At 38.8% G+C, this 21,250-nt stretch overlaps 6 protein-coding genes across 6 annotated transcripts; 2 read left to right on the top strand and 4 right to left on the bottom strand.

Annotated features, from left to right (window-relative positions):
- Positions 1-1,115: 1,115 nt before the first annotated feature.
- LOC101302126 lies at positions 1,116-2,293 on the top strand. The gene is made up of 3 exons (XM_004309046.1): positions 1,116-1,499; positions 1,922-2,008; positions 2,106-2,293. Exons 1-3 carry the CDS (start codon positions 1,116-1,118, stop codon positions 2,262-2,264), a joined length of 630 nt encoding a protein of 209 aa, XP_004309094.1. The 3' UTR covers positions 2,265-2,293.
- A 1,314-nt stretch (positions 2,294-3,607) lies between these two features.
- On the top strand, positions 3,608-4,938 carry LOC101314225 (nascent polypeptide-associated complex subunit alpha-like protein 2-like). The gene is made up of 4 exons (XM_004307871.1): positions 3,608-3,690; positions 3,775-3,886; positions 4,179-4,297; positions 4,396-4,938. Exons 1-4 carry the CDS (start codon positions 3,613-3,615, stop codon positions 4,744-4,746), a joined length of 660 nt encoding a protein of 219 aa, XP_004307919.1. The 5' UTR covers positions 3,608-3,612; the 3' UTR covers positions 4,747-4,938.
- A 141-nt stretch (positions 4,939-5,079) lies between these two features.
- On the bottom strand, positions 5,080-6,382 carry LOC101313359 (peroxidase 5-like). Its single transcript, XM_004307868.1, has 4 exons — positions 6,126-6,382; positions 5,838-6,029; positions 5,590-5,755; positions 5,080-5,513 (listed from the first exon to the last, which is right to left on the bottom strand). The coding sequence occupies exons 1-4, from the start codon at positions 6,339-6,341 to the stop codon at positions 5,104-5,106; spliced, it is 984 nt and encodes a 327-aa protein (XP_004307916.1). The 5' UTR covers positions 6,342-6,382; the 3' UTR covers positions 5,080-5,103.
- Positions 6,383-7,147: 765 nt separating this feature from the next.
- Positions 7,148-11,641, bottom strand: LOC101301835. The gene is made up of 5 exons (XM_004309045.1): positions 10,921-11,641; positions 9,133-10,718; positions 8,820-9,005; positions 8,531-8,705; positions 7,148-8,361 (listed from the first exon to the last, which is right to left on the bottom strand). The coding sequence occupies exons 1-5, from the start codon at positions 11,639-11,641 to the stop codon at positions 7,373-7,375; spliced, it is 3,657 nt and encodes a 1,218-aa protein (XP_004309093.1). The 3' UTR covers positions 7,148-7,372.
- Positions 11,642-15,481: 3,840 nt separating this feature from the next.
- Positions 15,482-16,296, bottom strand: LOC101301546. The gene is made up of 2 exons (XM_004309044.1): positions 16,004-16,296; positions 15,482-15,813 (listed from the first exon to the last, which is right to left on the bottom strand). The coding sequence occupies exons 1-2, from the start codon at positions 16,128-16,130 to the stop codon at positions 15,482-15,484; spliced, it is 459 nt and encodes a 152-aa protein (XP_004309092.1). The 5' UTR covers positions 16,131-16,296.
- A 1,972-nt stretch (positions 16,297-18,268) lies between these two features.
- LOC101311046 lies at positions 18,269-20,230 on the bottom strand. Its single transcript, XM_004307860.1, has 5 exons — positions 19,827-20,230; positions 19,545-19,728; positions 19,278-19,450; positions 19,091-19,181; positions 18,269-18,994 (listed from the first exon to the last, which is right to left on the bottom strand). The coding sequence occupies exons 1-5, from the start codon at positions 19,845-19,847 to the stop codon at positions 18,552-18,554; spliced, it is 912 nt and encodes a 303-aa protein (XP_004307908.1). The 5' UTR covers positions 19,848-20,230; the 3' UTR covers positions 18,269-18,551.
- Between the last annotated feature and the right edge of the window lie 1,020 nt (positions 20,231-21,250).

Below are 21,250 nucleotides of genomic sequence, written 5' to 3'. Positions count from 1 at the left end.
CAAACAATATCTCACATCGACGTGTCTCATTCTATTTCGTTAAGAAGTTCATAAGCCAAACTCAAAACTTACCCGCATTCACAATAACAAACAAAGCTTATGTCTAGATCTGTAAATGGATCGGATCTTGATCCAGACCTACTCCGGATCCGTGGTTTTTAAATGGGTTTGGATCGAAAATTAGACCCATTGATTCGTTGAGGACCTGGATCCGTTAACCCGTTTATTAAACTGATCGGATACGGATCGAGGTTGATCCGATCCGTTAAGGACCCGGATCCGTTTTAAAATAATTAAATAATTTTTTATAAATATAATATTATTGATAAATATTACATAATATAATAATTATTTAGATAACCTAAACGTCTAAATTGCGTATAAAGTATGATCATTTGATGAAGTTGAAGGTTAATGATGTCTATGTTCTTTTTATGCTCTTTGCTAAATACATTGAAGGTTTAGTATTTTGAATATATTAGTATATTGTTAATATTTTGAATATATTAGTATATTGTTAAGGAGTATTTTGGCCATGTAATTCAACTTTTGATATAAACCTTTAGTTTGTTATAATATTTCATTAGTGTTTTATGAAAATTTATGATAAAATTAAGAAATTATTATTTAAAATTTGAAAATATTTATAATTATAAACGGATCGGATTAACGGGTCGGTTATCCGTTAACCCGTCGGATCCGGATATGGATCTAGCTATCAAAGATCCGGCGGGTAACGGGTCGGATACGGATCTAAAATTTCTATTACGGATACGGATCTAAAATTTCTATTACGGATCCGGATCCGGATCCGGATCCAGGTAGATCAACTCCAGATCCGGTCAATTTACAGGTCTACTTATGTCACTGAATCAAATGATATCGACTAGTATAACACGTTGGATCGAGATCTCATATGTGTATGACTTTACAAGTCCTCTTCTCTACAGCCCAACTTTTGGGTTTGCAGAGTGGGCCTGATAATGAGAAGAGACGAACCCCTTCAAAAAGAGCCCACAAATTCAAAGTCGTTTCTATTATTTCATCCAAGGCAGAAGAGAGGAGCAAGAACACCCCAAATTCAAAATAAACTATTCAAATCTTGTGTCCCCCCAATGCCCCCAAAACGCAAAACCCTCGCCCCTCAGAGAAGCAGTGAGAGATTGAAAATCAAAATGAGCAAAACCCTCGACAAATCTCCAGTTTCTCCGATCGATTTATCGACCCCAACTCCTCCTCTGCCGGAGAAGAAGAAACATAAGCATTATCGGGCCGTCACTACCAAGAAGCCCACTTCGTCCGGGCCGGAACAAGAGCAAGACGACGGGACTCCGATCAGGCACCACCTCATTGTGACCAGAGAGGACGATGTGAAGCGTTACGAGGAGCTCGATGATTGCTTCATTCTGGGTTTCGACCCGATTGGGATGAACAGGTGTTCTGTGGCGGATAAGGTTGCTGGGTCGCCGGAGATCGCCATTGTTGCAGAGAAAGGGCAGGTTTGGATTTTGGTCATGACCCATTTTGGTTTTGGTGTTTGATTGTTTGTTTGTTTTGCCAATCTTGAATTTTGCTCTGTTTGGATTTTGTGCCCTAGGAGCTTTTCTTTGGGTCTGGAAAAGGATTAAACTTTAAATCGAAAAGGATTAAACTTTAGTGTGGAATGTAAAACAGAAGGAAGAGGGTTTTGCTGGGTTCTTGAATTTGTTAGTGTTGATTTGAGTTGCGACTGTTCTGATATATAATCTATATGATTGGGTTGAATGGAATCTGTAACATAAGCATTGGATAAGTGTTAATGACTTTGTTGGAAGAGAAACACTGAAAGGAGGGCAATGGATTGCATTTGCATTGGGTTGGTTTCACTGGCTTTTTGAGTTTGTGAAGCACACAGTCTTGATTTGAGTTGATAATGGTGTAGGTGGCTTGCAGAGATTTTCCACATTCGAGGCATATGTGCATTAAGTTCCCGTTTGAGACAACGGCGCATGAGAAATACTGTGAGCTGGTAATGCAGTTTAATCAGTTCTGTTAATAAGTGTATCCCATTAGTTTTGTTTGACTTGGGGTTTAATTTGAATTTGTGAATTGTGATTTGTATGCAGTGTTACTGCTATGTGTGCGACACAGCAGCTCCCTGCAAGTCATGGTCATCATCTAGCAACAATGCGTTGTTCTCACATTGTAATGCTTATGACAGCAATGGTGTCTGGAAGCAGGAAAGGATATTGAGAAAGCCGGTATCAGCTGTGCTTAAGCATTGAACAATCTCATGCTTGAAGCTGTTTTGCAGAATCCATGTTGCGAATGGGATAGGAGACATTGTAAGTAAAGTGCTTAGGGGCTGAATTTCAAGTGCATAGTTTTGTTTATAGGGAGCTTACTGATGATTGGTGAATGAATCAAACATCATCAGTTTTTCATTAGTATGAAGTTGAGATCGTTTGATGCTATGTGATGCTGAAAAGTAAATACAAAATCTAAAATCTTATTAGCATGCTATGATCTGCTTTTCTACTGCGGTTTTCACCGTTTTCTATTTTAAATATACCTTTGAACTACAATTCTGTCGATTGAAGTCGTCATCATATATTCATATTCAGTACACAGAGTGCCCTACTCTCCATTGCCTTGGGCTTTCTTTCGGGTGGCTTCTTCTACATCCCGACCTCGCGTGGTGATCAAGTATAGTATAAATGCTATGATAAAGAAATTTTATTGGCACATATTGGGAAAAAAGAGAGGACATATCGAGAAAAGAAAAAAACGTTGATTCGATCACAAATCTTGGTCTTAAATCTAATCCTCAGACCCTCAATCTTTAGGTATTTTGTAGTTGTGGTGGATGCCTGTTTAAACTACGCAACTAATATATTCTTCTTGTTTATTTTTCACATGACTACTAAACCCCAAGTATCAAATTTGAAATATTGGACTCACACGAACTTGAGTACCACAGATGAGTATGTGATGTTGAGACCACTCTCAAAGAGAAAGATTTGCTTTCCACTATTCGGCCAGTTCCCTATAAGAGCATTGGTGATACTCAAGTCCGTCTGAATCAAATATTTCTCAACATCAAATACCCATCGGTGATACTCAAGTCTGTCTGAATCAAATATTTCAAATCTGATCCTCGAGGGTTCAGTAGTCATCTGAAAAATAAACAAGAAGAAGAGATTAGTTGCGTATGTCTAAAGAAACAGACATCACGCCTGCTGTCAAACAATAGTGTTCACCTAGACAGTAATTAACCAATAGATTCATGGTCAGTCACTGTCAGATTTACATCCAAGGGTGGAGAGAATTATTTTTAAGTTAAGTTGTTTTGTTTTCAACCTTGGATATTAAACTGACAGTGACTGAACATGAATCTATTGGTCAATTACTGATCATGTGAACACCACTGAACTATCAAATATTTCAAAATTAATAATTTTTTGCCGTGAAAACCCAGAGTATGAAGCCCAAAACGCGGGCCCAATAGTAACCCTCGCTGAAACAAAACCATTATATCACAAGTTCACAACCGAAAAGCGCCATATATCCCTAATCTTCTTCTGCTCTGCTATCCCCTTTTTATCTTCAAAACTTCCGACCAACCACCGCAAGATGTCGCCGGCGCTCGTCGAGGAGGAGCTCGTCGGAGAGGTCCCGTCCACCGAGCAGTCCCTCAAGAAAGGCCTTCAGGTCCGTCGCTTTGCTTCTCTCGGAAATTCTGTGTTGGATTTTGCTTTGTGGTTTTGTGTAGTGAAAATTTGTATGTGTTTGCAGAACAAGGAAGAAGATGAGGAGGTCGTCGTGGAGGATGTGAAGGATGAGGACGATGAGGATGACGATGATGACGACGACGACGATGACGACGACAAGGAAGACGGCGCTCAAGGTGGTTGCTTTTTCTCCTTTTTTATCTGAATTAGGGTTTCGATTGCGTATTTTGTGATGGTTAAATTGAACTATATGACTGATTTACTGTAATGAGCTTTTAATATATATAAGTTTAGCTTGGACTAGTTTGCATTTAATTGAAATAATGGAAGCTTTCGACTTAGATGAGCTGGATTTGGAGTTTGAAAAGCCTTAGATTTGGTTCGTTTGTTTACTTGGAGCTTTTCTTTTTGGTGTTCAGTTGCAAATTTAGGCCGGATAAGTCGACATTACTAAAGAGTGTGTTGCAGGTGGAAATGAGTCTTCGAAGCAAAGCAGGAGTGAGAAGAAGAGTCGCAAGGTAATGATGAAGCTTGGGATGAAGCAAGTCACTGGTGTTAGCAGGGTCACCATCAAGAGAGCCAAAAACGTAAGCGGATGTTTCTGTACAATTTTTGTTTGGGTTCCTGTGCAAGCAAATCGATATGTTAGTTAATGCTAGATGTTGATCGTGTTTTCTCATTACAGATTCTGTTTTTTATCTCGAAACCTGATGTGTTCAAGAGTCCAAACTCTGACACGTATGTCATATTTGGTGAGGCCAAGATTGAGGATTTGAGCTCTCAGCTACAGACACAGGCTGCCCAGCAGTTCAGGATGCCAGACATGAGTTCCGTGATGGCCAAACCAGAGATTTCTGGCGCTGGTGCTGGAGCCCCTGCAGATGAAGAGGAAGAAGAGATTGATGAAACCGGTGTTGAAGCTCGGGACATTGATTTGGTCATGACACAGGCTGGGGTATCAAGGAGCAAGGCAGTCAAGGCTCTCAAGACTCACAGCGGGGACATTGTCAGTGCTATCATGGAGCTTACCACTTAATGTGGTTGAGGATTTAATAATCTTCAGTATTTACTTGATCATGAGATTTTTGATATATGTTGTCAGTGTCAGTAATTATCTAGTTATGCCGGATTGAGCTTTCTTTTAGTTTTAAACTCGAGACATTAACAGCACGGCTTTTGTATTGCTGATATCTTTCTCATGATTTATGAAGGTCTTTATTATTCTTCATCGCTCTAGTGTTATCCATAATTTGGCAAATCTTAAGTGTTGCTGGGGCGTCAAGGCACTCGGTGAATTTATAGATAAAAAATGCTTATACTTGAGAGCAATATGCGTGATATATCACATAATTATTTAAAGTTGTAGGAACCATGCCATCCTCCCTCCCTTGTGCTAGTTGATGACCCTGCAATTTGCCCGAATCTCACCAGCATTGCCGGTGAGGACACCGAGTCGGCCCATCTTCACCATTGCAGCAGCAAATTTGTAATTCCACAGGAAGGGATTCCTGGCATTCTGATTAACTTGGTTTGCGGTTGCAGAGTTTGAAATGAGAGTTTGGTCTGATGTGAACAAGCCTCGGTTTGCCAGAATGTCAGCGTAGTAGGCTACATCGTTTGTGAAAGGGCTGGAAGGATTCATGGCAACCACCAAGTTTGGATTTGTGTTGCCTTGTGGACATTGCTGCTTCAACTGCGCAGCATATCTGGGATCTAAACTAGGGTCCTGGTTTGTTGTTGCATTGAAACTGTACAATCTATTACTGAAAGAACCGCAGTGAGAGCGCCCGATTGTGTGTGCTCCTGCATAATGCGACATAATTAGAGATCATGATTGTTGTGCAAGGAACCATTAAATTCAAAGAGGTTGATCAATTACCAGAGAGAGTGACCATTTCATCTTGTGTGAAACCCTTGTTTGCAAAAAGTTGAGTGAGTTGGTTGACATTGGCTGTTGGAGGAGGCAAGTTTGTGAATGTGTCTGAAGCTACTGAAACTCTGCCATCTCTTCTTCCAGCAGGAACGTCATAGCCAAGCCCTCCAGTCTGCATTGTGGCCACAAATCAAGTCGTATCAGAATTGAGGCCTAAGAAAGTTAAAGAAGAGGTGTTTGTATGTATGTCTTACAAGTTCAACGCTGTCCCTTGCTGCAAAAGCAACTATATCAGCACATGATACGACACCTTTGCATATAGATTCAAGTCTGGCCTTGGCATTGTCGATGACTTCAAACCCTCGTAGACTCGGGTTGTTTGCTGGTGCATCTTTTTCTGCTGTATTCGAGGTAGTTGAATCAATCAGCACTGATGCATCACAGCCCTGAATAAACATATAAGCAACAAATAAAATGATAAAACAAAAGCTAGTGTATAATATTTAGTGAACATCATTTCTTCACAAGAAACATAATCTCACCCTAACAAAGCAATCGTGAAAGTGCAGTCTCACAAGACCAGCTGCCACTCCTCGGTTTCCAATGAACCCTTTTCGAACTTCCTCCTTCACAATGAACTCCGCTATGTTACATGAACCTCCATAAAACCCAACTTGGAGCTGTGAATCAACACCTCTTCGACATAACAGAACACAAAACAAAACTATATACACGCTTTTTAGATTCTGTGAACTCATTCTTCGATACTGTTTGATTATCAGTTTATCACAGTACTTAAGTGAATGCTATACACACGTTATAGTTCTCACATTTATAGCTGGGAAAGAGTACGTGAAGTCGTTAATCACAAATTAGTTTATTAATAAGAAGCTAGCTAATCAGGAAATTAAGCAATCCAGCTGCGGTGGCAAGTGAGAGGGCAGCCACTGACCAGCTAAGCTTTACAATGTCATTGTTGCTAGCTCGTCAAAGCTTACATGTAGTTTTAAGCAAGTAGAACGAGACAAGTAGAATGGAGTTAAGATAGATGACCTATAACTCCATGACTGAATCATATTATAAGAAACCAGAGAGATTTAACGCGTACCTGGATTTAAACTATGGATCATGTTTGACTCTAGAGCAAGAAACTCCAAGATGTAGTAGTTAGAGATGTCGGTTCTATATTTGATTTGCGTCTACGTCAGTTTCCCTGTTTTGATCTTTTGGGAAAAAAGCTTGAATCCCAAGGAAGCTTTTTTAAGCATTATGCTGCTTTCAAACCCTTCCTCTGTTTTTGCCTACATATCAGGGATTTTATAACAAGTGAATATCTTGTCCCAAATGCTGGGTCCGGAAATAAAGTTCTTTAGGAAATGGATAAGAAAATGACGTCTGTAATGTACCCTATCAGAGAACCAGGTTGATACGATAGCTGTTATCCATGGACTCCCCGGATTGCACTGTTTGCTGCTCACTGAAGCCGGTAAACACAGTTTCATTTTCCGGCGGAAGTGCGAAACCAAAACGATGATAAAAGTTGTTTGTATCAGCAACATACAGTAATGAATGCAAGTGTGCTGATAATGATTATGAACTTAAGACTATTAGAGGTCATATGTTCATGACATCTACACAAGTAACAAGTTTAACTTTGTACATATCATACCAGTCATTTACACCCCCTTCGTAGTGGAAGGTGATGATTAAAAGTTTTAAGAGTCTTAATATAATCATTCAAGTAAACAGCAAAACAATGCACTTAGACACAGTACATCCAGCATCAGGTTCAACAGCTGTGTCCCCAAACCTCCTCCTTCATGACATGTTCCCAATCTGATGAAGTGCTCTGATCAGGAGAACCGGCAGAAAGCTGATTCGCAGGCCTGTTGATCATGTGACCAGGATCATCCTCAACGAACAGATGGAACTCCTTTGCGTCCATACACTTGCCTTTGCTATTGTCAGCTATGTGACTCTGCAAAACAGGTTGTTCTTTTACATCTGAACTTCCATCCTCTGATCTGTTGCAAATAATAGGCCCAAGGTTTCTCTTACCAGCATATCCAAGATCAACACTTTCCAGGAGTTCCCCTACTGTAGGTATGTCACTACAGTTGTCAACCCGAGATTTAAGGATATTAAATCTGGCCAAAACGGAATCCTCATACTGGTATGCATGGCCGGTTGTGGTTGAAGTTGAAACAGGGTAATCCTGAACTGAGCCAGGGTAATCCTGAATATTTAACTCCTGAATTGGGCCATCATCACTTGTTTCACATGCACCTTCTTCAGCCTCGTGTTCACGAGAGACCTTGGAGCTTGCTGTATCCTCCACATTGGCATCACTAATGAATTTAGAGTTCTCAACCCGGTCTCTTATAATATGAAATCTGGCCATAACAGAAGCCTCATAATCATTTGACAGGCCAGTTATGCTTGATGTGGGAGAGTCCTGGAGGGAGATCCTAGGTGAGGGCCTAGCATCTGCTTCAGGTGCAACCTCGTCAACCTTGTCAGGAACAAGAGAAAGAGTTGAGCTGGATTCATCCCCAAAGGTGGCGTTCACAGAACTCAAATTCTCAATGCGGTTCCTTAAGACATGAAATCTTGCCATAACATTGTCATCTCCTTGAGTTAGAGTGGGTGACTCCTGGAGATTTAACTTTGGCAATGGAGAACCCTGAACTTCAGATGTCAATTTCTCAACTGGGTTTGAATTAACGCAAACCTCAGACCTCGATTGTGTCATCATATCAGCAGTGTGTTCAAACACATCTGAAAATAAAAATAAAAATTGTACAATAAAAAATGAGGAAGATGATGAAAAAGCCAATAGAATCTTCTTCTTTTTTTTTTCTTTTTTTTTTTCTAATTTGAAAAGTTAGTTTATCTTTTATCGTTTATAGGTAAAGAACAATGAATGGGTGAACGTTATCATACTTACCTTTGGACTGGTCAGCCTTGCACTTCTCCATTTCAGTTTTTAGACGATTAAAACGAGCTTTGTAATTGGTGGAACATATTACAGCTTCAGCTTCAAGCCATAGATTCTTGTACAAGAGAGTCTGAGGGTGTGTATCATCAGTATGGAAATTCTCACTGAGAATCTTCTTTATATCCTATCCATGAGAAATAAATGAAGTAAACCATTTGTATTTTGTCATCCCTCAATGTCAATTGAGCACCATATTTTTTATTTTAGTAGAGTATATAAGACCAAGGAGAGTGGGTACCTGAGTCATCTCTTCTTGTTTCACAAAGTCGATGTCACTTTTCGCAGAAACAGAACTTATAACTTCATCATCATTCTTAACAAGATTATCATGATTCTTTACTTTCTGAACACCCTGAAGATGAAGTGGATCCTGAATGCTAGGAGCAAATATCTTGGTCAACTGCGGCATGTCTGGACTCAAAGCCTGACGAATTTATTCAGCCAAGCAAAACATTAGCATGGAGTATTAAGTAGTAAGCAACTTCATGACAAAACACCATTACTCGTCAGAGAATGAAGTCTTGATATAAAATCAAAAATTAGTGAAATACCTTATTTGGCTTGCATAACTCTTCAATATACTTGATAGTACTTTGCTGGATAGGGGGTGATTCTGGCATTGACAAAAAATCTTCATCATGCTTCAAAATGCAGCTATTCAAGTTATTGATCACAGCTTTTAGGGCGTCAATATCTTTTTTCTTCAACTGACATGAACTGTTTGAACAATTGACGAGCAGCACTTCTGACAAGCTATTCATCTTATTAACCAGCATCTGGATATCCATATTCATATTGGATTCTTCCCCATATGATGTGGTAAGCTTTGTATCAGCATCCTCTACAGAGGGAGAACAAAAAGTATTTTCGATAGGAGAGGTATGAGACGAACCACATTCCAGGGTGTCATTTATATTCAATTTAACATCTGCACCAACACTCCATGTTGTGTTCTTTGATTCGGTTGTTAATCCACCTTCTCCACAACCTTCTTGCACAATATAAGAATGCTCAAAGGGACTTGAGGACTTGTCTCCACTCCCTGAATGAGGGGTATTAATATAACCATGAAGCCCTCTATCATGCCCTGATTCTCGGTAATAGGTAGTCTTCGTGGTATCATCTAATTTATGTTCTCCAAAAGCAGAATTTTCCACTGAAGATTTCTTCAAAGGAAGTGGCAAACCATTTCCGAGCAAACCATTCCCCAGCCATCCAAATTCATTGTACTCAACCGGCTTTTGGGTAGAGATATTTTCACATGTGTTTAGTGAGAAGATCATTGGCATATTAAGATTCAAGCCATTGCAGCCCTCTAGTTTCTTCATCTTTTCTGGACCTCCCTCTTCAGATGCTTTAAATGGAGAAAAACGACTACCACGAACTCCTTTCCAACATGGTGAGTCCACAGCTGGATTGTTGGGATCCACATTCTCAGAGGAGTTCAGAAAAGAATTGATGGAGTCATTGATATTAACTGCCGCATCAAAACCATCAGGTTTAACATGTGAATTTGGAAGTCCGGGTTTTACTTTAAACAAATGGTCCAAGGGATCATTGCTGATACTTCCATTATTTGGCAGTGCTGTGTCTTTTGTTGATGATGATTCCACAGAGAAGGGATCAATTCTTCCTAGGTGAATGCCGAGTTGGCTTGAGTCAAAAGGAACTTTGTCTACAAAACTTTGTGGGAGATGAGACTCCTGTGAGGGATAATAACCACCATGATCTGCATTTGCTGCATCTCTTCCGGAATTCAATCTTTTGAATAGACCCATCTTTGGTTCTGAAGATTTAGTGCCTATAGCCGGTGGTCTGATGATAGAGGCAGGGGAAGACTTTGAAATGGACGTGACATCATTCCAACTAGCATCATGCTGTCTTTTTTCACATGAAACACCATAAGTAGACTTCCCGATAAAAGGTGAGGATGGTGCCTTAGAAGGGATTTCCGGAACCACTGAAAGGGATCCCATTGTGGGTTTTGTAAAGTCAATGGGGCTGAATTTGGAATTTCTCCCCACAAAGGATTTATCTCCTAAATGCTCTGCATTTACAGATCCATTCCAATCTGGGATATTGTGGGATGCTACTTCATTTACACCGTATGACTTCAAGCTATTGGAGGAATGAGGTTCTGCACATTGGAAAAGATAATCACATAATCATCATATTGTTTTATAAATACTGTTGGAAATGCAGTATAGGAAGCAAACAGGAAACAACTAAAGATAAGCGTAACATATCATCAACACAGTGAAAATAGAAACGAAAAACATTACAGACATAAATAATCCAATTAGATACCCACACTTAAATAACTTTTAGGGAATACATACCTTGGTTCAGGTAATTATTATATGGCAAATTAGATACATCATTCTCCTTTGGTCGAAAACTTCCATCAAATTGTCCCTGCTTACCCTGTTCCCACTCTGCTGGTCCGTTCCATGAGCTACCCCACTGAGCTGTATACTTTGAAGAAGAGGGCCTTTGAGTGTACTCTTTGTGAGATGACCCATCCAAGGGAGCAAATTGAGAAGTAGATAGCCAGTCATAACTAGGTTGATCAGGAGGCACCACGGGGTTATCACCATGAATTGTGGGCGATAAATAAGAGGGATAATACGGTTTAGCTTCCACAAAGCTAGTTGCCGCAACATCCAAGCGTTGATCATAAGAAAATGCATTGGACGAAGGCATGCTGACAGAGTTCATCGGAGGCAAATTTGTACTGAATGAGTCAACAGTCGGCAAGCCTGCATATCTATACGCATTGGATGAAGGCACTGAATCGAATGCTGGGGGAGGATTGGTGAAGAAATTGGGCACTGAACTGGGAGAGTGAGGAGGGAGCCAGTTGTGCAAAGTAGAATTCGGAGGGGCAGCATAAGGTTGCTCAGTCACCTCCACAAGTGGCGTAAAGGACTCCACCAGTGGGCTCGAAATGGGCTTAGGAACAGGCCGCTCCACGGTAAAAGGTGGTGCCAGAGCTGATAAACTCGAAGATGATGACGATGACAAATAGGGTCCTCCATATCCATAAGTCCCAAATCCCATCATTCTTAAATTTTGGTTCTAACACATAAATTAGGTAAAATTGATCAAAACCCACCAGATTTTACATAAGTATGACCATCAGAAGCTGAAAACTTCAAATTAAATGCCTACCAATGATCAACAGAAAATTCATCCAGCATCATCAGGATCATAGGATAACATAGAAATCATATCAGTGAAAATAAAGATTGATTCTTTTTCCACAATTGTAAACAAAAGATCAAAACTTTCATATGCAGAACAGCTTCTGTATGAATATGGATTCATTTCTACTACAACAATCAGGAAACCAGACCAAAATTGAAGCAATCAAACATAACAGGAACAGAAAATCCAAAACTAATCTGCTTCATTTCTATTAACACTATACAAATCTTATCCGATTTCGTACAAAAGCTCAGATTTTTGGATGAATTAGAGATAAAATCATACCAAAACAGTGAGGAGAGACGGAGAGAGAGAGAGAGAGAGTCCGTGGTGGCAGTGCCGTCTGGGTCTACACCGTCCAAAACAAGGAACATAAATTTGGTAGAAGTCACTCTTCTCTTTTGAGTTTTGGTCTTCGGTTTGTGATTATTTACAACAAGAGTGCCTGTTGTTTGGAGTAAATGATTTACCTCCCCATACTTTTTGGTATTTTACAATTCTTCCTTCTTATTACCATATATATTACATTTTAGTATTTTATGAAATATAAAATGAAAATTCTTGAATATACGACATGTATTTATACGACGTAATCTTAACCGTTCATAACAATTCATATGTTATTTGACCACCATGTTTCTATATTATTTCATTTAATCCCGATCATCCATGTATGTATGTGAAGATACACGTTATGTATTGAATATGCTCTCAATATAAAATAGCTGGATCGAACTACATTCGAGATTACCTTATTGGATACTATTTTGATGATGGTTAGAATATTTTGTTGCGTTATACCAATAAGCAACAAGTGATTTGCATTAAGAAATAAGTGAAAATTCATTGAATACATCCTTGAACGTACATATATACATGAACTACGTATACATCATCTAGTAATTTGTACGTTCTGTTTTACATTAATTGATTATGCCATACATCCTTGAGCATTGATTGTCATAGTGGGATTGCTTGTTCTTGTTTATGGGGGCATGCATAATCAGTATGCAGTGTAAAACTGAACGTACAATACTAGATAAGATGGATGAAAGAGAGATGATAACATCAATGTAGCTAGATATATAGATACAGCGTGATGAGTACGTTCTTCCATTTGTAATTTTGCATGTATAGTATCTATCTATGGGGTCTCTCTCTATGAAGAGGGTGCAGCAACGCATGTCACACAGAAAACATGTTTTGATATAATGGACGCAAGTGGCCGGCGGAGAGGGCACACCGGCCGGTGTGAGTTGTATGTTAAGGACAGTTGATCTCATCATCAAAGGGATAATGCAAGCAGTAGTACATGAACCTAGCTAGCTAGTTAGCTTCACGAAATCGATTGCTTGAGATCCAATTACGTATACATAAGTACTCAACAGCTCGATCCCCTTCAGCTAAAGTCGGTTTAACATAAATTCTACATATCAATATTATTGAGCTTAATTATGATCATGAGAAAGAACAGTGTGTCGACCCATCTATTATTGTGATCATCATGTTGTGGTTAGAGACTTGTATGATTCAAATTTCAAAGCTATCTATAGCTAGCTGCCTGAAACAGGCAACAGCCGATCAATATATTGGGGCCAGAACTGAATAACTAGCTAGGGCTATATTATTTTGGTTTTTCATGTCCAGTATTGGATCGATATCTATCAGAATCTAAACAGAAATCATATATCTTTGGATTGTACATATAGCCTTTTCGCAGATTAGAATATGTAATAGTCCATGTATCTATTACATATATCTATTACAATTTTTCTTCACTGCATTTGGCATGCATTCGATCGCCAACAAACTAATGATTGAATTAATGAATGAAAGACTAGTCCAACAGAAAAGATCGAAGAAGAAGGAAGAAACCGACCGGCCTCTATCTGCAATAATTCCTCTTGAACTGATCGAGGACGACATAGTGAAGACTACGTACGTATACTGGATCAAAAATAGAGATAAAAAGAAGTAGAAGAAGAAGCAGAGCCGTCGACGTCTTGGTGGTCGACCGGAGAAGCAGCAGGCAACAAACGAAGATTGGTGAGACCGTAGAATGGTACGCTGCGCGTTTGTGCAGGTAAGAACCGCTCCGTCATCCTCGCAACCGCTGCCGTGTACACCTCTAGAAGCTCCGCAGCTATGGCTACCGTTATCATTTGAGAGCTAGAGATCGACAGAGAGAGAGAGAGAGAGAGGAGCTAGCTTGTTGTTATCTGCAGGCCGGGGTAAGATAGCAGGTAGCTTAAACCCTGCAAAGTGCGTCTTCAACGAGAATTTCAGAATGAGTTTCTATACGTAGCTTTTAGGTGTTGTAAACGTGTGGAGTTGAGCCAGTTTGGTTTTTTTGAACTTTGAAGGTGAGCCATCTATAGCTAGCTTTGAATATATATATATATATAGAGAGAGAGCTAATTATTGATAAGGTATATTACTTGTGGAAAAATACATGATTAAACAAGAGACAGTAATATGTAAGCAAATCTAACAAATAACACTGTTTTGTAATTTGTCAATGCATATATAATTAACATGCTAGGGTTGATAGGCATGTTTTGAATGGAATACTTTGATGAAAATTAGTCAAATGATAATCATTACAAGTTTACGACTAATCACGTTTTGTTCGGCTGGTCATAAGCTAATTATACACTTTTCTTCTTCGTTTTTGTTGGCTAGCTAGCTTGAAAAAACCTTCTGTTGGCTGATGTGGCAATATCTCCTTGGATCATTTTGGATATGGGATGGACCTCATCATGTGGATTGGACTAATCTTTCTCAAGTCTTGATCTACAAATATAATGTCATGTGGTGTGTGCCTTTAAATCTAGCTTAATTATGTTGTTGGGCCGGTGCGAAAATATAACAAGAAATTAAGTTGTGGTTTGATGAAGAGTATCTATCTTATGTTTGGATTATTTAGAATGCATTATTCATACGCATGTTACTTATTTGGTTTTTCAATTGATAATGTACACAAATTTTGGCCAAATCTGATACTGGCGACATAAGACGTCGGGTTCATAAATAGTTGTTGCTAATAGTATGAGCACATGTGCATGCTGACCCTTATGAATATTAGAGCATCTCCAACAGCTTCCCCAAATTCTTGAAATTCTCCAATTTGGAGAAGATTTTAGGTGTTTTGCTCCAACAGATTCTCTAAAACTTTCTCCAAAATAGGGAATGTGATGAAAGAGAAACCCAAATTTCCCAAATCTACAGCATTCTCCAAATTTTATAGAAGGATTTGGGGAATCATCTTGAAATCTCCAAAATATAAAATCTGTTGGAGTTGTAGAAGAAAAATTGTTTGGAGCATTGACTTTTGCTTCCCTATAATAGAGAAATTATAGAGAAGCTGTTGGAGATACTCTTATTATAACAAGAGTCAAGGAATTAAAGGTACTTGAATGATATATTTCATTCAAATTTGTCAATCTTGGGCGATTAGTTAGGTGAACATTCACTCAATTTATAGTCAGACAATCATAAAACCAATTGGCCGGATTATATATAGAGTAATTATTCTCTGGTTCCGGAACACCAAATGACACTGTCATTGATCTTGTATATAAGAGGAGAAGGGATAACATTACTTCTCATCGATCTTGTTTTACAAATTACTAACACTGAGCTGACAGTAATTCAAGTACCTTAATTACTATATAAGTTAATTGATGAACTCGATCATGAGAATGAATAGGACCTGGTAAACACATTCTTCCATGCTTTCAAGCTCAAAGAGCGAACCCTAGTGAGAGCCTTTATAGAAGGCTGTCTTAATAAGTACTTTATTTTTGCAATCGGTGGTGTAGAGACGTCGTCTGACTCCGACATCGTCGTTGTCGGCGGTTGCTCCGTTTCCTCTTCTCCTTCCTCTCCGATATCGTTGTCTTCCGGATTCCAAAAGCAAGCGTGTTTTCTCTTGGTCCTTACGGTGGCTAGCACATCATATTTGTTGCATATTCCCCAAACCGTCACCTTTTGTTGGCTGTAGTCTACATTTACCGAGTATATTCCTGTGTGCACAAACGCAAAATCTTCATTATTAAGGCCCAGAAAACTTGTTTCCATATGTAAGATTGATCGGGCCAAATGGTACCTTGGCCAACTAATTAAACTAAGATGAGCTAGGATTAAGGATGCTGAAGAAGCAAACGAAGAAGAGCTATAGACTAGTGTACTTGACTAATGCGAGCTAGTTCATACCTTTGAGGTGGGATAGGGCCTTCTTGACCTTCTTCTCGCACCCAGGAGAATAGAGAGGAACCATCATTTCCACATACTGCGCCTCTACACTAGTTTTCGAAGCCAGAACGATTTGCATATCAGCCATGATTGGTATACCAGTAGAACTACCGAGAGTTAAAAAACTACTCCAAACTGCATATGTGCAATCATGAAAGCTAATTAAGACTATTGGCTCCGATCCCTTGTTCTACTTTTCAAATACGCGTACCTTGCTATACATACAGATCGATCGAGCGCCTATATATAGCTAAGAGTAATTGGTTTATAACTTTATCCTTTGCATCAACTGTGAGGCTTTATATAGAGGCCAGGGTCAATCCACTAGAGTTTGAAATACATGGTGGATCTCGGCTAAACTAATCAATATTCCAATTACTTAACACTCTTTACAAAAAGATGGAAATAAAGCTATAGGCTGATGAGGCAGAAGGGTGTTTTTCTCCTATGCTCTGTGTTGCTCTAAAATATATACAAGCTAATTAAGCTAGCTTTAGCATGGCATATACTGAGGTCGGCTTCAGTACTTGATAGTTTTGAATTTTGATAGTAAAGATATACTTTTGCATATGAACAATCTTAATCGAGGTGGATCATGACTGGTCGCGATGAAGTGGAATGCATATGCAGCTGGCTTTATACCAACCATTCGGATATAAAAACCCCCTAAAGTGCCATTTTTTCGACATCCCAGCTCCCTTTTCATGCATGGATGGATCAGAAGCAGCAGTACTACTATTTTTAACTTGGATAGAATTCAGATGGATCATATATATGACTCCCATGTGGGTTTGTTTTCCTTATCGAGCAAGTTTGGCTAGCTTTTCGCGATCATTGGAACTAAATGCATGAATGCTAGCTACTTAATTTGTTTAACTTTAATCTTTCAACGCTAGCTGATGGTTCTAAATAGCTCTAATGATTTTCTTAATAGATTATCAGAGTTTTCTTCAACCTATTCAAGCAGCCTCACATTCTTTCCCACTTTAGTTTCCCAGATATATACGAGATTGGCCACGAAGGCCGCTCGATCGATCTACTGCGTTCTTGTTTTGTGAACAAGACAAACATAAAGGTGTTTGTGAAGGAATACATCACCATCATCTCCATGTTAGAATCACCAAAGAAATGGGTCCTCTTCATCCCAGATGACTCGGATTTCAAATACAATTTGCTCCCCACCATGTGAAACCCACGCCACTGATTTCTAATCAGTTGAAGAATCTCCATCGATCCACAGTTCATCATTGATTATTTCTGTAATACATGTGACATGAACAAAGACAATCACCATTCATTTCAATGATTTCATCACATAAAATATAAGCTGATTTCGAATTTTTCGAGCTAATAATATATATGTCGGGGCTAGTAAACCCTCGTGAATCTTACTATGTTAGAAGGATAGGGATTAGATTGAAGAAGACCTATATATGAGGCTATGATTGTTTCAAGTACAGGGATGCATGATCTTTAAAAAAGATGTTTGAAAGTGTTTCTTTCCTGGTGGAGAACTCTATTGAGGTTGAAAGTTAACGCATGCGTGAGCAACTCTCATCTAATCCATTGTTGGATCATTTCTTTTCTTGATATGACCGGAGAAAGTGAAACTTAATATTACGAACACATGCAAATAGACAATGGTATCTACTAACTGCCCTGTGGATTAATCGAGTTGTTTTTCACTGACTTAAACGATTAATAAACTAAGCGCAATCTTATTCTACAGTTGTTAAGGTTTGCTTAGACAAACAAAAATTATTATGTGGTTACATACCGGGGGAACTGATTTAATTGATTCTTCGAACGTAGAAGAAAATATTACTCTATCTCTAGTGATTGGAATTTTCAATTTTGCGACAATGTCTTTTTGTTGTTTTTTTTGTTTGGAGAGAAATGAATAAATCATTAATCAAGAAACATGCCTGATTACATAACCTGCAAACGTAAATCCGAAAATCTAATAACAACAAAAAACATAGATCTCTAATTACATAGTCTTTTTGTTGTTCTTAATTATTATAGTTTTTAGGGTTGCTCCATGTTCTTCGATCATCCAAAATTCCTCTGTATATATAGTTTGGTGAGATTTATCATATAGATTCATCGAGTATAAACCACAAACAAACAATCATTCACATGGAAATAGATGATTGTCCCCATCATCCCATCACATAAACAACAAAAATAATAGAATTGAGACCAGGAAAGAAAGAATAACAGAATATAGAATCACATTTCTTTATAGAAACAGTATTATTAAAACGTCAATTTGGATGAAATATTAATCCAAAATTGACATGAACGTATACCATCCCCACTTAAACTTGTCTAAAATTCCCGTCACGAGTGGTGGCACTTACTATATATATAATCATAAAACTTACATGCATTTTTATACATATAATTAACATGATTAATTTTCGTCAACTAACATAACAACTTTTAACTTGCATGTTTTGAAACGATTCCCATCACGAAATGAACGTTTAATTTTGCATGCAAGTAGTTATGAAATGCAACATGCATTTGGATTCTCATCGCTAAAGAGCTGCGGCGGAGGGATTCTCTCGTACACGTAAAGTGGCTGATAATAGTGCTGCATCATCCTCTTCAATTCCTCCTCCGGTATGCCTTGAACGACGTCGTTATTATGCTCTTCCTTCTCTCCACCGCCGGCGCCACCTTCTTCTTCCTTCTTTGCCTCTTCTGCCGGCTTTTCCTCCTCTTTCTTCTCCGCATTCTCTTCCTTCTGCTCTTCCGGCTTTGCTTCTTCCGCTGGCTTCTCCGCCGCAGCTTCTTCTTTCTTCTCCGGTTCAGGCTCCGGTTGTGGTACGATTTTGGCTTGTTTTCTTGTTCGTCTGTAAACGTAGTCTACTAGCTTGTCTCCGTCCATTGTCCCCGTCACGGTCACCTTCCCGCTATTATGATCAGTCACAGCATTTTGTACCCCTGCAGATTTAATCAAACCATTAATTTCTTCAAGACATATATGAATGAAGATGAAACTAGATTAAGAAAGTTGTATATGAAATGCAGTTTGATTACCTCTCATTTTGAGTATCTTTTTCTTAAGTTGTTCTGCACAGGCCTCGCAGTGCATATTAACTTGGAGTTCCACAGTTGTTAGTTCACTGACCTGAATTAAGCATAAACATATTGAACTTTAGTTTTTTTCTTCAGTTGTGAATTTGATTAGATTTTGTACAATTAAGGATTTGTGGTGGTTTTGGACCTGAGAAGCAACAACTTCTGGAATAGGTTCACCCTCAGCAGCTGGTAATGGAGACAATACTTTAGCCTTTCTCTTTGTTCTTTTCATGATTTTGTTGCACACTGCTTGAGGCTCCACTATTCCCTTTATGGTCACTTCATTCGTAGCCATGTCTACCACAACCCCTTCCACCCCTACAAATCAATCAAGAAACAATATATATTAGCAAACTAATTAATTAAACCAAGTGAATTAGTGAAATGCATGCCATTTTCAGGAAATGCATACCTCTAATTTTCATGATAGACCTCTCAATTTTCTTTGCACAGCCAACACAATGCAAGTCCACATACAGAACAAAAGGAGCTGGTGGTTTTGGCTCTTCCTTCTTCTCCTCCTCTGCTGCCTTCTCTTCTACTGCTTTCTCCTCTGCCTTCTCTTCGGACTTAACCTCCTCTACCTTAGCTTCTTCCTATACAATACCAAATGAACATGAATCAGTTATATATAAGCATTACAATTCACAGAAATGCCGAAGCAAATGATCGGGAGCACGAATATATTACTCACCGGCTTAGTTTCTTCACCCATTTTTATGTTACTGACTAGTGAGCTCCAAATTAAGTAGTATCCTCAAATTGGATAGGAAATTCAAGAGAAAGGGAAGATAGGGAGAGGGCTTAAGAAATGAAGAGGGAGTGATTATATATGAGACGGAATGAGAGTATCAGATTATAATGGAGGCACGGTGGGATTATTATCATACAACTAAAGTGAGTATATTGTGTTGTTCTAGCTAGAGCACATGCAGTTCCACTAAAATAATGCTTCTTTTGATCTATTTTCTCAATCTCCAAGAATCAGAGAGCTATAGAAATGAGGGAGGGAGAGGTTTCAGTGGAGCAGAGTTGACAGATTTTATAGATTCACAGAAAGAAAGGTTGAGGCCTGAGGGAGGTGAAATTCTAAGTTCTGAAAAGAAGAAATGGGGAAAGCTAGGATAATACAAATATCGTGAGGTGGTTATGTGTCAGATCCTTGTGTGGCCAACCTGGATATACCTTGGCCCCAAAGCAACTAATTACTCTAATCTGAAATTCCAAATCATCATCATGTCTGAATTAAGCTAATTACTTGAGTTGATCAAACAAGTTTTGTCTATTTTACGATCGATCAGTTCTGTATTCAGACCCCTAATTCGGACTCGATCAATTTCTTCGAGGTCCTAAATTAGCCATTGATTGGTGGTTGTTTTGCCGTCCATGGACTCTAACAAAAGTGCTTACATTTCGACGTGCTCATGAACTAATTAGACTCTTAAACAAGCATTTAGCAAGTACTTTGTTTCTACAAGGAAGCTGCTTGTTCAAGCAAAGCAGTACTTGTACTAATTTGCATGAATCAACACCCGATTTTAGAAATTGGGATGGATGAATTGCGTGGGGATATACGAAATTTGCATTCTAAGTTATATATACGTGTCTGTGCTACCAAAGTTGATCTCTGAATCACATCATTCACATGGGTTTGCTACCTCCATATATATCACAATGCTTATTTTAGTCTCTCTTTTCATCTTTGTCTATTCTGTTCCTTTTGCTGTTTCCTTCATTTTAATCACAAATTAAGATCTGCAATGTTAATTAGTTAATTGATTCCCACTTCCCTGCGGGCATAGTTTTCCTAATTTATCAACTATGATAGGTAAATTAGTTTGGTGTATATGTATGTATATATAGGTTCCTCAATCGAATCAAATAGCTGCCAACTAAGTATATATCCTTTTGAGGATGAAAGGGTTAAGGGTGAGAAAGGCAATGCTTCTGCTTTGCATGGTTTAGTTTTCCAAGGAAATTTGATGCAGAACTTTGAGCAAAAAGACTGAGCTTTCTTACCAACAGAAAGAAGAGGGCCAACTTACCTAGGTGGTCACACGTGGGAATGACTCAGCTTGAGAGAGAGAGAGAGAGAGAGAGAGAGAGAGAGAGAAGAGA

This window comes from Fragaria vesca, linkage group LG7 (assembly GCF_000184155.1).
Source record: "Fragaria vesca subsp. vesca linkage group LG7, FraVesHawaii_1.0, whole genome shotgun sequence".
NCBI lineage: Eukaryota > Viridiplantae > Streptophyta > Magnoliopsida > Rosales > Rosaceae > Fragaria > Fragaria vesca.
This window is presented reverse-complemented; position numbering and strand designations above follow the sequence as displayed.

Coding starts and splice junctions, on each gene's coding strand:
- LOC101302126 (XM_004309046.1), top strand. CDS start 1,116: ATGCCCCCAAAACGCAAAACCCTCGCCCCTCAGAGAAGCAGTGAGAGA. Junction 1,500..1,921: donor TTGTTGCAGAGAAAGGGCAG/GTTTGGATTTTG, acceptor ATAATGGTGTAG/GTGGCTTGCAGAGATTTTCC. Junction 2,009..2,105: donor ATGAGAAATACTGTGAGCTG/GTAATGCAGTTT, acceptor ATTTGTATGCAG/TGTTACTGCTATGTGTGCGA.
- LOC101314225 (XM_004307871.1), top strand. CDS start 3,613: ATGTCGCCGGCGCTCGTCGAGGAGGAGCTCGTCGGAGAGGTCCCGTCC. Junction 3,691..3,774: donor CCCTCAAGAAAGGCCTTCAG/GTCCGTCGCTTT, acceptor ATGTGTTTGCAG/AACAAGGAAGAAGATGAGGA. Junction 3,887..4,178: donor CAAGGAAGACGGCGCTCAAG/GTGGTTGCTTTT, acceptor AGTGTGTTGCAG/GTGGAAATGAGTCTTCGAAG.
- LOC101313359 (XM_004307868.1), bottom strand. CDS start 6,341: ATGAGTTCACAGAATCTAAAAAGCGTGTATATAGTTTTGTTTTGTGTT. Junction 6,030..6,125: donor TTCACGATTGCTTTGTTAGG/GTGAGATTATGT, acceptor ATGTTTATTCAG/GGCTGTGATGCATCAGTGCT. Junction 5,756..5,837: donor CAAGGGACAGCGTTGAACTT/GTAAGACATACA, acceptor GCCACAATGCAG/ACTGGAGGGCTTGGCTATGA.
- LOC101301835 (XM_004309045.1), bottom strand. CDS start 11,641: ATGGGATTTGGGACTTATGGATATGGAGGACCCTATTTGTCATCGTCA. Junction 9,006..9,132: donor AGTTATGCAAGCCAAATAAG/GTATTTCACTAA, acceptor TAAATTCGTCAG/GCTTTGAGTCCAGACATGCC. Junction 8,706..8,819: donor AACAAGAAGAGATGACTCAG/GTACCCACTCTC, acceptor TCTCATGGATAG/GATATAAAGAAGATTCTCAG.
- LOC101301546 (XM_004309044.1), bottom strand. CDS start 16,130: ATGGCTGATATGCAAATCGTTCTGGCTTCGAAAACTAGTGTAGAGGCG. Junction 15,814..16,003: donor GGCCCTATCCCACCTCAAAG/GTATGAACTAGC, acceptor TTGTGCACACAG/GAATATACTCGGTAAATGTA.
- LOC101311046 (XM_004307860.1), bottom strand. CDS start 19,847: ATGGGTGAAGAAACTAAGCCG. Junction 19,451..19,544: donor GTCTATCATGAAAATTAGAG/GTATGCATTTCC, acceptor ATTGATTTGTAG/GGGTGGAAGGGGTTGTGGTA. Junction 19,182..19,277: donor CAGAAGTTGTTGCTTCTCAG/GTCCAAAACCAC, acceptor TGCTTAATTCAG/GTCAGTGAACTAACAACTGT.